General features: G+C 44.1%; 1 protein-coding gene across 1 annotated transcript; it reads right to left on the reverse strand. All coding sequences in view use genetic code 11, as the record gives it.

The window, feature by feature from the left end:
* Window positions 1-797: 797 nt before the first annotated feature.
* On the reverse strand, window positions 798-14,384 carry EGR_03523 (hypothetical protein; the record flags this gene model as incomplete). Its single annotated transcript, XM_024492772.1, has 6 exons — window positions 798-1,053; window positions 1,622-1,733; window positions 3,523-3,717; window positions 7,704-7,976; window positions 9,456-9,618; window positions 13,896-14,384. 6 exons carry the CDS (start codon window positions 14,382-14,384, stop codon window positions 798-800), a joined length of 1,488 nt encoding a protein of 495 aa, XP_024352905.1.
* Between the last annotated feature and the right edge of the window lie 969 nt (window positions 14,385-15,353).

Genomic DNA, 15,353 nt, shown 5'->3' on the forward strand with positions numbered 1-15,353 from the left:
AGCTAGCATTATCGAGGCATGAAAGGCTGCAACATTGGAGCCTCAAGCTGGAGGATGTGTACAAAAGTCCCGATTTTGAGTAGACAGACGGCCAAAAATGGATGAATCAATGAAGAGGTAGATCTTGTTGTTAGAAGAATAGGATAGGATGAAGATGAAAAATATTCAGACAACGTTCGTGGTAGAGGAAACCCTCTTCTAAGACATTGTGGGACACGGTTTTTTTTGGCCCCCTTAGCAGGGGCATACTTGGTATAACAGAGGGCATGATAAATGGCCACAATTAGAATCCGCAAAGTGGTTTTCTTTGCTAGTAAAATTGGACGCCTTCTCCATGGCGTCAGTATCACCGTTTTGCAGTTGGCTGGTACAGGCCATTCAAAATTTCGACACCCGGCAAAAGTAGGAACATTTTGCGTGTCAGGCCTCCATTCTTTCCGCCATCGAAGTCTCCTACACACAAAACTCTGTTGCTGGTGTGCTCGCCGCACTTATTTCATCTTCAGGCATTAAGACGATGAATGCACCACAAACAACAACAATTTCAATGGAGGAAATTAATGTGCATTGTTTTGGAAGGACAGTAGGTCAATTAATGGGCAGAAAATTTCCGAGAATCAACTGATTTTTAGTGCCAGTGTGCAAACTTCCCATTTCTCTCACAACCGGTGGCTGCATAAACACAACCGGCGCGCGCAGTACAGGTAAACAGACGCCAAAATTTGGTGTTCACACCTATGGTTTTAGGGCACTTTTTTGCCAAAATATTGGAAAGATTCGCATTATTTCCTCACCATTCAGAGGAGAAGAGCCAAGTGAAGAATTTTCTCTGAGTGACCAATGGAATAACCTAACATATCGTCCTTAGGGGAAGTGCAGGGCGAAGTTATAAGGTCATCCGTTCTGAGAGCTTCAGGTGGGATATAGGAGCCCATGTGGTGAGAGAATAGCACATAACTGGACGCATTCATCATGCCTTTCCCTTGGTTGACTGACTGTGGTGAATGGGTTGCTATGGGGACACCTTTACGAAGGGCTGGAGAGATGAAAATGCTGTTAAAAGAGGTAGAGACTGCATTTAGTCCACACAGACATTACCACGACAAGAAGCGGCGGATTTGGACCTGGAAAAGTGCTGTTATGTTCGTTATCAATTGTACCGGTAATTTACACCGTCCTGCAGACATCGGACCACTGAATGAGCTGTGGAAAACGAACTTCATGCATCACAACGAGTCCAAAAAAACTAGTGGAATGAAGTCGAAAATTCTACGGGTAATGACCTCGTATCTATACTAGAGAATCCGAGTCACTTCCGAAAAGTTCTTTCCTGAGCTCTATTTCGCCACTGTGGAGGCCGAATAGCGGGAGGTTGAACAGAGCCACGTAATTGTATGTTTACTTGAAAGGGCATAACTTTTTCCCCGACAACATAATCCTCAATTGTCTTTTGAGAGTCACTTTCCAGTTCTCTTGGTTATTAGTCTTCTACGTCGGCCATGACCGTCAGTAACAAGGTGTAAGACAGGAATAAAGATCACGCAAGGATATTCAAATATAGCCAGGCGGTCAACCTCAACGACATTCATACACCTCGTAGATATCCACACGATTAACCTACCAAGTATTATTCAAGCAAGTCATATTGAGAGGATACTTTTGACGAGCACCGCATGTGGTTGGAGGCTCTACAACGAAGCCGCAGCATCGAACAAGGGAGACCCGCATTCCCTCTGAAGTTAGCGAAGGCCAAAAAAATCGAGAGGTGAGTGATGAGCCGAATCGTGGAGGAATGGATGTTACACTTAGCCGAAACAGGCTCGAAGGAGAAAGTACCACTTCAGATTAGAAGTTTTTCAACAGCAAAACCATATGTTTTAGCTAATAGCCAAAGAAGGAACTCCGGAAAACTTGTCTGTTTCCCTGCGTTGGGAGTCTTCTTTTTGTGCCCATTTCCTGAATATGGTAGAACATCTCGGGATTAGCGCTCTCGTTCAAATCCCTCAAGGTTAAGGCCAATAAAATACAACAAATAACCGAGAATGGAACTACCTTGTCTCCGGTAGAGGCAGCTGGGAGTCACGTACGTACACGCCGTACAGCCTGCTTAGTCATACACGTTGGCAAATTAAGAAGTCTACACTGAAGTCTTTGTCTCGCACTTACTTCAACTGGAAGCTCGACAGAGTCAAAACTAACGCACATAAACACTAGTTTATAACAGAGCTGGAAAGAGGCGGAAGGAAGAAGGTATGGAAGCCACTTGCAACTTAAGTGGAAGACTGGGAAGACCCGCGCAGACACATCAACAATCGACAGCAGTGGCAAGTGTGTCTCCATTGCCGGAAGTGATGAAAATAAGTCCCCAGCTTAAACGCCCTCATTAAGGGAGTGAGAGGGGCAAGAAGGGGGTTTTGTCCCTTCCCATCAGTCTACCATTCAGGAGGGAGGTAGGAATCTTCACAGAGAAAGAGCGTGACTCCTACGCATGATGTCTGGTAGAGTTATAATTATTTGCGAAATGCATAAAGCATTGAGGCATGGAGGGACCAGTTCCAATCCAAAAGTCTGCTTAATTATAACCCAAACAAAAAAAATGACAGCAGGGCAATTAATTAGTGAGGCGATGCACCCAAAGTGACCTCCACACCCCTCGAGAAGGGCCCCAATGTTGAGAGAATGCAGCAGAAAGTTTATCAACCCATGAAGGCATTTCTCACAGCCAGCTGGGCTAAAAATATGGACATATGTGGCAGTTGTCAGTGGGGACAAGTTTTGACAAACATCGTGGATTCAGAAAAAAAAATAAGCAGCCCTGTGGATATGAGGAGCGAATAGTCTAGTGGATGTTGACTGGCAAAATCATCGACATGTCTCTCCCAATTTTCTTAACTGCAAGCCCCCTTCCACATCGTTTACTATTCACTTTCGTTTTAGCTGATATTTGTGTGCTTCATCCGAATGACTGAAGCGCATTAGCTTTCATTGTCAAACCTTTTTCTCGGACTTCGTAAGTATTCAACCATTGCATTGGAAAGAATTCAAAACAGCATAAAAAGGAAGGAAGGAAAGGAGGGGAAAGGAAGGTAGAAAGTTGCCTAAGGAAAACTACATGCATGATAACCATAAAAAGGTGAAACTAGGGTGAAGGGCAGTAATAGACAACTCCCCAAGCAAGCCACAGCATGATGGGACGACCATGTCTCTCAAATGTCAGCAAATGAACGCATCAAAACGATGAACAACAGGGGGGGGAGGGGGAGGAGAAAAGGAGAGTGACTTGTGGCAGTTAAAACAACAAACAACTCCGTGAAAAATTGTCGCTATTTCTGACTTCAACTGATTAGAAAATTAAAGCATCCCACTCTAAATTAGAGTTGAATTCCTGAAAAAAAGGATCATTTTACGAAATCATTAATTACAGCCTTCACTAAGCTATTTAACTTGAAAGCAACTACATCAAAGTCGAAACTTGAGCCAAATTCGGTGTTTTTTTTTTCCCAAAAGTGGAGCGAGACCCACCTGGTTGGTTGTCGTAGAGGGAATGAGTGGGACTGGCAAGAGGGGGAGTCTCGGCTCGTCGTGGATCATCGGGGGCGGCGGAGGAGGAATCCTTGGGAGCCCCTCCAACGCTCCTTTGGGCCGCTGCCTGCAGCTTGCTGATGTTCGTGTACACCGGAGGGGGCAGGGCCTGATTGGGATAAAGTACTGATTTTTCTACAAAAAATGTGGATAACATAGATTGTTATAGGTACTTTTTGGTTTAGAAATATACGATTTATTGTGAGGGTGCCCCACTTTCATTACTTCAACAATACAATTAGAGGAACTACAGGAAGATCGTGAATGGATTACGGTAATCTTAGCTACAAGATCCATCCAAGAACCGCATTCAAAAAAATGATGGATTTAACGCTTTGAAGGTGCGACTGGTTACTGAACACAAAGACTACGTTGCCTGAAGGCTAGAATGGGAGGTTTTGTGCCAGTTGGTGCATTTAATCATGATAAAGAGTCGCACACCGTGCCAGAAACCTGAAATGAACCCAAAGTAAAAGACACCAATGTCCACCCACAAATTGGCAACAAGATTCGACGCATTAAGGCATTTGCTTCAACAAATCCGCGAGATAACTTCAATAACTTGACGGTCTTAGCCACAAGATCTAAATGAGCTTTAAGGGTAAAAGCATCTTAGATCCGTTATGTTGAAGATAGGAACTGTAAGAACAAATTCTTTGTGAAAATTCTTTTGCAAAATGGTTGCATACGTTGAATGGCTTATCCAAGCAAAACCCAAAGTTGAATGTTCGCTGCCAGGAGTAACTATTTGAAAATCTGGGACAGGGATTATCCATTTTTACGGAGCTTTATTAGTCAAACACAAAAAAGGGAGACAAATGGAATCCAAAACACCGACCTCGAGGTCAAGACTTCAACTGGTCTTGTTAGGTTCAATGACTTGGACGTTATGAGTGCTACTGAAACAACAGAGAGTAGGGTCTGGGTGACTTAGCTGAAGGCCGTCAATGATTATCTGAAGGTACTTAAACCCTTAGACTCCACCTGGTCGAAGGGGGAAAGTAGTAAAGCTACAACACGATCTAGTAGGTGACTGTCGCAATAGCAAGTTTTCACGCAGGAATTAACGTAGATTCAACACGAAACCTTTACAGACCAATCGTAGAGATGGTTGGCGAAATTGATGGCATGATGTTTAAAACATACCAACAGGTGACTGTAAAAGACCCTTCAATTTGAATCCAAAATGTGTTTGAAGAGGGAGGGGAAGGTGAATATGGAAGAGGCGAAATATTTATGGAAGCAAGGAGTCAGACGCTATTTCACCCTCTCAACACACACTGTGTCATCAGCTGAGTCACTCCCAAGACAAGGCTGTGGTGTGGCCGATTTTGTGAAGAAATTGCTGCAGCGATGCACCAAATCGACATAGAAAGACTCCTCCAATTTGCAAACAGTGGGCAAGATAGTGGGATTCTAGTAGGGGTACTGACTTGCCTCCAGGTCACATCAAACGTGACCCAATGGATCCAACGTGTCATGAACCAACCTTATCCGGTTGATAAAGGTCAAAAGTCCGAACTAGCTACCGTGATCGGGAACGACATCGAACAGGACACTGATAACATGAAGCAGTACCGATATTCTCGTGCTTCAAAAGTGATCTAACAGACCTGATTAGGACGAAAGAGCGTATCTTTCTTAAAAGCAAGTTTAACCACGGTAAATTTGTTCGTCGATAGCAGACAGAGCATTCATTTATTTCTTTTATGCTTCTCAACACATCTCTCCACCAAATTTACGCGACCTGAAAGCGCTCCACGATTCCATATCAATCGACTAACGAGCCAAAGGCCATGGAGAGCTTCATGCACTCTTCCACTCACCGATTTCCAGAATTCACTATCGCCTCATCTGATGAAGTAGGTAGCTGTTTACAAGTAGTTTATTGCCCGATTCTGATTTCTTTATTTTCGAAGCCAGAAGACCTTCCACGTCTGATCAAGGCATATTGTATGCAGTCGACAGTGACCTTTTTCACTTTTCATCCAAACAAAATTTTATTTCAGGTGGTGAATGTCTACCTGTGATGCTCCCCTTCATAGACCAGTTTTGAACAAATCACTGAACAGAAAGGTAAAGTGGAGTGGATGCTGAAGGAGTAACTCCGTAAGCATTTATTGAAGCAAAATCGCTTTAAGTGTAATTAGCGTTTGTTGATGAAATGGAAGTTTTGTCTAAGAACTGCGTCACATTAGATCGAAGCCAAATTGTATCTTTCAGATAATAAGGAGTGAGATGTGAGGGACCTACACAGTCAGAGCTTCAAGATGGCGCCCCACTACTTAACAAGCCGCTGGAAAGCCTCATTTTTTGGTTGTGAGAGGGATAAGAAGAGGCGCAAGAAAGCACTTGGCACGTTACGAAGGCATCGCCCCAGCTCACCTTTCCACTCTGCCGTTTCTTTTTTGTACGCGCGTACTTTTACTGCATTTACCTAGCGCATTCCGACTTAATTCACTCATTTGCTGCTGTTGCAGGCACCGACCAAGCAACCGACCGTCGGGCTGACTCAGCGCGATCCTGCGTACGCACGAACCAAAGCCCAACCCGGTACGTGTTCTCCCTACGGCGTAGGCGTACCTGGCTCTAGCGCGCATTTAACAGGGCAATGGTTTGTTTCTTAGTCAGGAACTAAAAGGGCTTAACCCAAGCGAGCCTGCTGTCATAGCCATTTTTTGCCTTTTCACGCTAGAATAAGCACACCAGTCACTTGGGCAGCTCAATACGGCGGAGGAGGGGGGAATTCAAGAGGGGAAAAGTAGTCATGCCTACCTAGTAATGAACTCGCCTGTACTCAAGAGACGGTGAAAAGCAGGGATTCCAAAGTTGGGCAAGTGAAAGATTTTTTTCTCCAACCTCAAATAACATCAGCAGAACTGTGCATGCCAGAGAAAGTGCGGTAGTAGAGGGGATACTGGGAATTGACGAATGCCGCCCGCACCTCTGCCTCATATCCATGGCGGGAACAGGTGGGGTGAAGTCAAAAGGGGAGGAGATGGGAAAGAAACCTTATCTATAATCTACCGAAAAAAGTGCTGACACGCCACCACTACCACCACCACCCCGGCTATGGCAGCTGCTGCGCCAAACACACTCAGCAGGCTGTGTGTATGGATGGGGTCATTCCAAGGTCACGGAGAAGTTTGTGGGTACACAGGCTTGTCGCTACCAGGTCCAAAGGACAGGCCTGCTTAAGTGGTCATCGGCTGATGGTAGGAGAGTGATTTGAAACCATAGGAATAGCAGAGGCAACCGTACTGGTCTACTCACAGCTAAAAAACGTATTACTTTGAAGATTTCGAAGAATATATGAGTTGATTAAAGGAACTCACTCACTGACGTTAATGTGTGCACAATGAATAGGCGACGCCAAATTCACTCATGATGGAAAGTACTACTTGGAAGGTTAAAAAAATCAAGAAAAGAGTTTTCTTCCGCTATTAACATTTAGTGTACCAGTTAGGACCGACTTTTACAGAAGCCTACCAACCGACTTTAGGAGGAGATGACCCTTGATCCGGTGGTAGATATATGAGGCGTCATGATTCAATTGAAAGAAAATGAACCAGTTTGAGGGAGCAAAACGGAGCCAATGACAAGTCCAATTGTTCAGAAAATAAAACATCTATTTGAGAAATGATGGAAAAAGACAAGAAATTTCCGAAATTTCCTGTCACCTCGTTCCACCCCTTCGCCTGTATAGATGGCTCTTCTACACGCAGCCGAATGATTCAGAGGATATTCGTGACTCAAGTATCGATAGGCAATCTCTCGAAGGAAGCTTTATAATCTTGACCGGTTAATCATAAAATATTGGTCGCACATAGGCCCACAACAGACGTCAAGAAGGAATGCTTAAAACACTTGTTTCGTTGTTTATATAGTCACCGATGGTAGGCTTAAAATGGGTTTCGATTGCCTTCAATACTTCAAAAGACAACAAATTGACGTTTATTTAACAGTCTGATGTAACTAAATCGCATATTTTTAACTCAATTCTGCCAACTAAAGCAAATAGATGAAATTTATTGAGAAAAGTTGTTTCTATTTGCTCCGTTTCGTAATCTCGATTGCTAGCAAACTTCACAGTAGTGGTGTGTCTATCGACTCAGACCTACCCATCGTAGCAGCCGCAGATGTAGCAGAAGCCGAGGCAGTAGCTGCAGCAACAGAAGAAGACTTCTCAGACTGCAAGCCAGCCTCCAGAGTTTCGTCATTTTCGTCGTCCTCAGTGAGACAACCCTCTGTGGTTCCGCCGTCTTCCTCCTCTTCCTCTTCTTCGTCATCGTCCTCCGCGTTGTTGTTTAGCATGGCGGTTTGAAGTGGACCACCGTCTGTGTTCATCTCGCCCAGAGCGTTCGATGAGCCCGAGTCCGCTACGGACCCGAGAGCTTCCAAAAGGAGAAAGGGAGGTAAACCTCAGCAAAGGTAAATTTTCCATTAATCATTTGAGGAGACTTTTATGAAGATTTCTCACAGCTCCAGCAGTATCTATTAAAAACCCTATGGAAAGTTGGGGGCAATTTTACAGCTTTGTGGTCTTTTGATTGTCCTTTAAACAAGTAGTCAAGAGCCTTTAGCATAACCATTTGGGGAACGTAAGGACTAAGCTGCCCTCGTGAGGAGCGACTCGTGAAGGACTGTGAAGAATCTTTTTCCTCAATAGTCCCGTCATTATTTCAAACCTACCCTGACTCTCACCACTACATTAATACCGTCCAAAAACCTATTTGTTTTCCTTGATAAGGAGAAGTTTCATGTACCCGGGTTGAATTAGGCTTTCACTGCTTTGGTAAATAACACTATAGGCAGATCCTCATTCAGTTACCGACTACGATGCAGAACTGGCAGTCCTCTTTTTTGAGACTCCGTGACTTCAATCGTCCGCAGTAGTTGTCTTTGGAACAGTAATCGGACGGCCTATACAGATGTAGGGCTTCTCTGAGACACTACCAAAAGCTGCCATATACTTCACGAAAGTGGAAGACCTTCGGGGATATTCCATCGTACGATGGCTAAATAAATACTCAGGTCTGGAGACGTCAAAAGGGATAGTGTGTCAGCATACAGAAACCAGAGCCCAATTCCACCGTTACAGAGACCGAATGGGGTGGGAGAATGAGAGGAGTCGAGTACAATCGGTACGAGTGTCATTCGGTGAAGACCAATGCGTAAATGGCGTTTCATGTTGGGGACTTGAGTAGTGCGGAATTTGCAACCCATGAAAGAGGCGCTGCTGCAACTGCCAGATCGCAGTGAAGGAGCAGGGAGAGGCAAAAAAGTCGGGAACACAAATGTGAGGGTACGCAAATGCATGCCGAGTGAGTCAGCAAATCCCATCATGCATTCTGTTTGCTATGGCAAAAATACTGACATGTGTTAATCTTCGCCGTAATTACACATGGCACGTAAAACCAACGGCTACGGTCTAACGCATTACGATCCACAGGCCAGTAGTTTAAATGCCTTTCAGATCGGCTGCATTGTTAAAAGAGATGGCATTTTTAAACGTTCATAACACGGGAAAGGAGAATTCTGATAGCTTCAAAGGTTAACAAAGTACTCGTAAAAAGTGCAGAGGCTCTCTGCGTTTTCAAGTGTCAAACCACTGATCAAAAGTTTGACGATAAAAACACCGCCGTGAATAAACACTTATTTAAGTGTTTGAGGCTTGAGCGACACTATGTTTAAGAGATTAGTTGACAATAGGACATTAAAATCTGTCATTTGATCAATGGAGACCTTTATGATTAGGTTCAGTTACAGCACTAAAGGCTCCAGGTCATTGCATATGAAAAATTCACTTTGGTAAAATCCATGGATGGACGGATGGATGAAACCGAAGTGGATGAAAGGAGGAATTAACCTACCGGAGACTACATCACAGTTGATGGGGAGGAGACCGAGGGAGGAGGAGGAGGAGGCGGAGTGGAGTGTCGGAGCACCGGAGATGGACTGATTGTGATCGAAAAGGCTCAATACGTCCCCTCCCATAACACTACCACCACCACCATTCAACAGCGACTCAGCCGTCTACAACAGGCAAAAAGAAGGGAATGAATAAAACTTGTATTAGCCGGACGACTTTGTTAGCTGAGCCCTACCAAGTATCTGGTAGAACATCAAGATACTGCGGAATACAAACAGGCGCCTCATCCATGACTACTACGGTTAAGCTTGGAGCATCAAGGACAAAACGGGATCAGTGAGGCTTAATAAAAGTTGTTTTAGCCATTTAAATCCTCACTTTCTATCCAACCTTCATCAATATAATTGTTTGTAGGCGCCTAAATCACTAGCTTTCATGAACGGCCAATGTCTTGATACATCTTTCATATACGAATAGGGCTTCTCAATACCGTGGATTATTAATTCAGGTATAGCCAGTCACTATGCACGGAGGAGTTTATTTTAGACCTACACAATTGCTGGGTCTGCCTGCTACCCCAGAAAAAGTTTCTGTCCCGATTTACTAGGAATCTCCTTTTGTTTATATCTAATTCCTGAACATCGTAGAAAGTTTCGGAACTCTCGGCCAATACCATGTACAGGTAGACATTAAATATGCTGATAATCCCTATGGGGCCAAGGTCATTCCGTGCCCCTGGTGGTCAGCTAGCAGCCATGCGCACCACCACCACGTCATTGGCTTACTCATGCAGGTTGACAACCAAGACATCCGTATTGAAGCCCCAACCTTCCCTGATTATTCAGATTGGGCGAAAGGTTTCAAGCTGACGAGCATAAATGGGTACTAAAGCTAAGAATAAACACCAATGGGAAAGAACCCAATGAATTTGGAGAGAAATGGTTCACCAAAACCATTCCCCCTTAGGCAGTGATATTAAAAAGAAATGAAATCTAGGGATAGTAACAACGAGCGTAATTATGGATGCTACTGATAGGTATGCTTTCCCTTCAAGAGGTACCTGCTTCGCCTCCTTCTCTTACATCTCAGCTTCTCTCCTACCCAAATTCTCGTTTCCTCATCGCAAGGAGAAGAGAAGCACATCCAATACACGTAGGAGGAAAAAGAAAATCGTAGATGCTCCAGAGAGCATGACAGAAGCCTTGTCTGGTCACGAACTGACAGACCATTCATTGCGCTTTTTTTGGGGGGAGGGAAAATGGAAATGGTGAAGGCAGCGTCACCATTCGTTATTGCCTGTTGATCGAATCACATCACCTTCTTACTCAACTGGCTGATGACAGTTTCGATGGCTTTACTTCAAGCCCAGTATGGTGGAGGGATACAAACACACAACCATAGAAACATTCACCGGTTGGAGAGATGAAACTTCGAAAACTCAGTCAGCTTTTAAAAGTATGGCCCATAAAGCGGTGCAACGATGATGAAGGTGGATCCAACGAGCAATAAATCAACGAAGTGATGAATGCGATGAGCGGTTGGCATTACATCAACGGAGATACCTTTTCCTTCTTTGAGGAGGAGGGCGGAGGGCGGAGGGAGGAAGGCTACCTGCATACATACTTGCAGTTTGTAGGTTTTTTTTCCCTGTGCTACTCTTTTTCGGTTGCCAGTGTGCTATCAGTGCCACTTGACAGAGCGTGCAATGCATGACACCAACCACGGACGCGCTTCGCTCAGTATTTTGGAAGCAGGCAAAGGAAAATGCGGGTAGAAAAGTAGAAAATGTGCCTCTGATTATTCAAACTTCTCCCGAATTGTATCAGCCATACGAAGGGTTATTTCAATTCAGTTTGAAAACAAGCCTTTGAGGGTGGGAGAGAAAGAGAAAGCGGGTTGAATCTTACAGAGGATTGATTTGTGAGTATGTGGTCTTCGATGACAAATTTCACTCTATCCTACCACATCAATTTCTAATCCGGATCCTGTGCACATTCTTCAAATTCAAAAATCCCCACCCACCTTTCACGAATGATAAATGGCCTCATTCATACGATGTCTGGATAAATTTGGCAATGTTATTCACCATGTGCAAAGCCTCAACACCCTCCAGTCCTCTACATACACTTACATTCATCCGTTTTCGTCTACTCACACAATTCGTCTTAACGTTGCCCCATTAAGATCGACTTTATTAATCCCAGCAGAGAGGGTATTGATAGGTCGGTCATCTTACATTTTTTCTATCCAACGATTTTCTGGATCCTTACTGGCTCTAGTGCATTTTACTCACCTTCCACCATTAATCCATTGGCTTTTCAACGTGATTGATTATTCTGAAAATTCATGGCATATATATACCACCGCTCCATTTGCTCCGATACCGCTCATTTGTTTATGCTTCACCCGAGATATGATTTACGGAGTGGTGTGCACTACACAGGTATCGCAGACGAAAGGTGAGAGCAGAGGCTGTACGCGATTGGACAGTGCAATCTTTTCTACGCAATTCCCATATCAAATGAGAGAGCGCCAACCCCCCCCCCACCCACCACCACCACCACCAAGGGAGGGGGGAGAAAATGCTCTTCGACTACTTAGAGGCTGCAGGCATGACATAGGTTGTCAAACGCCAACGATAACCGACTCATACCTCCGTAAGCACTTTTGTTTTGAGAAAAAAAAAGCTGCTATATTGGTCAAATCTGCCAAGACATTGTAATTGGATCACAGGTTGGGAAGCCCTGTCAGTTACTTTTCTGACACCAAGGTTGCATGGGATGTTGAATTGTTCAATTCACTAGTGGTTGAGATTGAAGGTCGGCACAACTGGACATTCTCTTTTTCAACCGCTAAGGAATGTCGGCTCTCTCGCACCTTCACGCACGCATCCTTTATAAGACTGACTACTGCGACCGTCCAGAATGCCTTTATGCCTCTGTTGCACATATGCCATTGGAGGTGATGGTGGGCAGGTTTAAGCGTTTTATTTCGGGGTGTGCATATCACCCTTTCAGCAGAGTGACCAACCGACCAGCCAACTATCGGACCGTCAAATGGAATAACTCCCACCAAGCCTCACACCGACTAACGGCGCTATTTCAGGCAACAGGTGAATTAAAACTAAAAGCTTTTTGCCTGCCAAATAGTCTGATTTTAACGTCGCATTTGAGATCAATGTTATGAGAAAATACAAGTTCAGTTAGAGGAAGGGGAGAAATAATGCTTTGGAGACTTATAAGAATCTTTCACTAGCAACAGTAATTTTCCCGATGTCATAAAATCTGCCAGTCTTTGCTCTATGAGCCCATCATTCAGTACATAGATGTTCAAAACCGTCCCCTGTACGGCGAGACGGCTTTCTTAGTTAAACAAAGGCAAAATGGACGCTAAGCAGTTTTTCGTTGCAAAACAGGATTCTCATTACTATAATTACCTCAACAGTTTTACCACAATTTGTTATTAAGTTTCGGGAAGACTTGTTCACTGACTTGAAGTTAAATACTCGTCTTCCAGACCCATGAAATCCACCCGCAGACAGTTGCATCCCGTGAGATTCCTGAAGACGGATTTCTAATTTATAACTTTATTTGTGGGAAAATTTAATTCGTCATTCCACTTTATTTTAAGTTGCTGAACAAATTAAGTTGGATTTTCATCAAATAATGAGGATTTCTTTTGAGTGGTAGGATAGAAGCCCCCTTAGAGGAAATGTCTTACCTAGCCAATTTTTTGGCTCCTTACCTGTGGTATCCTTTCACGATCAAATGTTATACACAAGCCATTAGCCCAGCTCAAAAGGGAAGGGAGGGAAAAATTGACGATTAAACCTGTTAAAAGCATGAACCTTCAAATCCATTTGTCAGTGATCAAATGAGCAATCAAACCTTCTTCTTAACGACAGGAGAGCTGTTCGTTCTCGCATACTTACACACTACAAGCTGAAGCAACAGAAAAAGGCAATACGCTTACCAAATTCCTTCAATCCGCCACTACTAACCAACGAACGAACACGTAAGTGCGAAAATTTAAGTCAAACGGGGACTTCTGCTTTTACAGATTCCCACAAAAAGGTAATTTGGTAGTCGTAACAGGTATGTCCTACCACCACCATCAATGGTCGACGTACATTTCTTGGGACAGTCCTGTTTATACACCGTTATTTTGGTTGGCAGCCGATAGTGCTGAGAAACCAAGTGATGATGAACAAAAATATGAGCAAAAGCTTGGAACCACAGATATCCATTCGAGTAGAAGACTTCAAGCATAATCCGGTAATGATTGTTGCGCTTCCGTTTCCAGTCCACAACACAGCGGAAATTCATATGAACACTTAACCAGGAAGGAGAACATCCGGTTCTGTACCCCTGCCCTACGCATAGCTTTCGTATATCGAAATTATGGGGACTTTGAACGCAAACGTTCAAATGGGTCCACTCACTCCAGGACTGCCAGCACATCCAAGACCGGCGGAAGCCGGTTGTGGAGGCATCATTGGTGGAGGATGCATTCGCGAGACTCCATCAGCATCCGGTGAGTGCAGTGTGGCGACGGAATCAGTGTGTCCGAAGAGACCCCCGCCTTCACCTCCATTCGTGGATGTTGAGGTGATGCTCAGCGTGGAAGGCGCCTGAGCGACGGCGAAGGAGAGTGCAGCAGGGCCGGTAGCGATGGTTGCGTCCAAGAGAAGATTGCCATTGGTGGAGGTGGTGGAGCCAGAGTTTTGCGAAGCCGCCACAGAGGCACCACCAGCCTTGACAAAGGGAGTGGAGCGCAGACGGAAGGTACCATCGGCACCGGTGGATGTGGAAGACTCGGGAGCAATGACTGCTGAGTGTGCGGCTTGAATCTCCTTTAGAGACTCCTCCAGTGGTCCCATTTCCGCCAACACGTTTAGGTGGGCGTCCTTGTGTAAGCAAAAATACGCCATCATGAGGAAGTGTGAGGATAGCCATAACCGCTCAACAACGTGCACATTAAGATGTTACGAAAAATGTTGGGTAGGCTTTTTGGTTTAGTGCGGCAAAATCCATCTAGATTTTGGGAAATCAAGGCTCTTGTGCAAATGAGAAATACTTGAAAAAAAGACTTAAGCAGACATTGGAGATTTGGAAAGGCGACTCAGATAAAATGAACAACATTAACAGTCATTTTAAGCGGGGAGAAAATCCAGCCTCAAGAAAAGTTCAAAAGTTTAACTGAAGGTCGCGAAGGGATCGCAGGCCTAGTAATATTAATGACGAAGGCTGAATTTCTGCTTGGTAAAACGAGGCGGTTGAGATTTGAAAGGAGGCAGGGAGCGTGGGTGGATGTGGAGGGAAAAGACATGATCATTTGGAATTTTATAAATTAAACATTAGCTTTGCACATTTTGAGACGGAAGCGAACCTGGTAAAGAGACCAAAGTATCAGGAAAGGAAGTACCCAAACGCTCTAAGTGGAGAAAAAGGACCTTTGATAAAATTAGGCGATAGCAATTTGGAAAAAAGTTTTAAATCGTGCTAGGATGAAGCTAATCGAACCAAAGAATGCATATACTACTCATTTCAATAGAAGAATATTGATCATTGGAAGAACTTTGGAGAGTTTCCTTCGAAACTGCTACACAACGAAGACCTTAACAGACCTATTCGGCGACATTTAATATTTAGCCGTTAGGAGATGGGTAAAGTCCAAAGGGGGACACTAAAACAGTGGATCCAGGCAAATACCCTAGCAAAAGGAATGCCCCGATAAAGATGTTGACTTTCCATCAAAAGTAAAATAAGGTGAAATGCAAACAAATGAAACGTTTCAAGGGAGGTCAATGTTCAAAACCCATGGGAAAATATCGTGTTTTCAACCAAAGCAAATTAGATAATACTAAACGACAAGTCACACGAGATAGATTCCATTTGAA

The sequence above is a fragment of the Echinococcus granulosus genome (genome assembly GCF_000524195.1).
Source record: "Echinococcus granulosus chromosome Unknown EG_S00018, whole genome shotgun sequence".
In the NCBI taxonomy this organism is placed as follows: Eukaryota; Metazoa; Platyhelminthes; class Cestoda; order Cyclophyllidea; family Taeniidae; genus Echinococcus; species Echinococcus granulosus.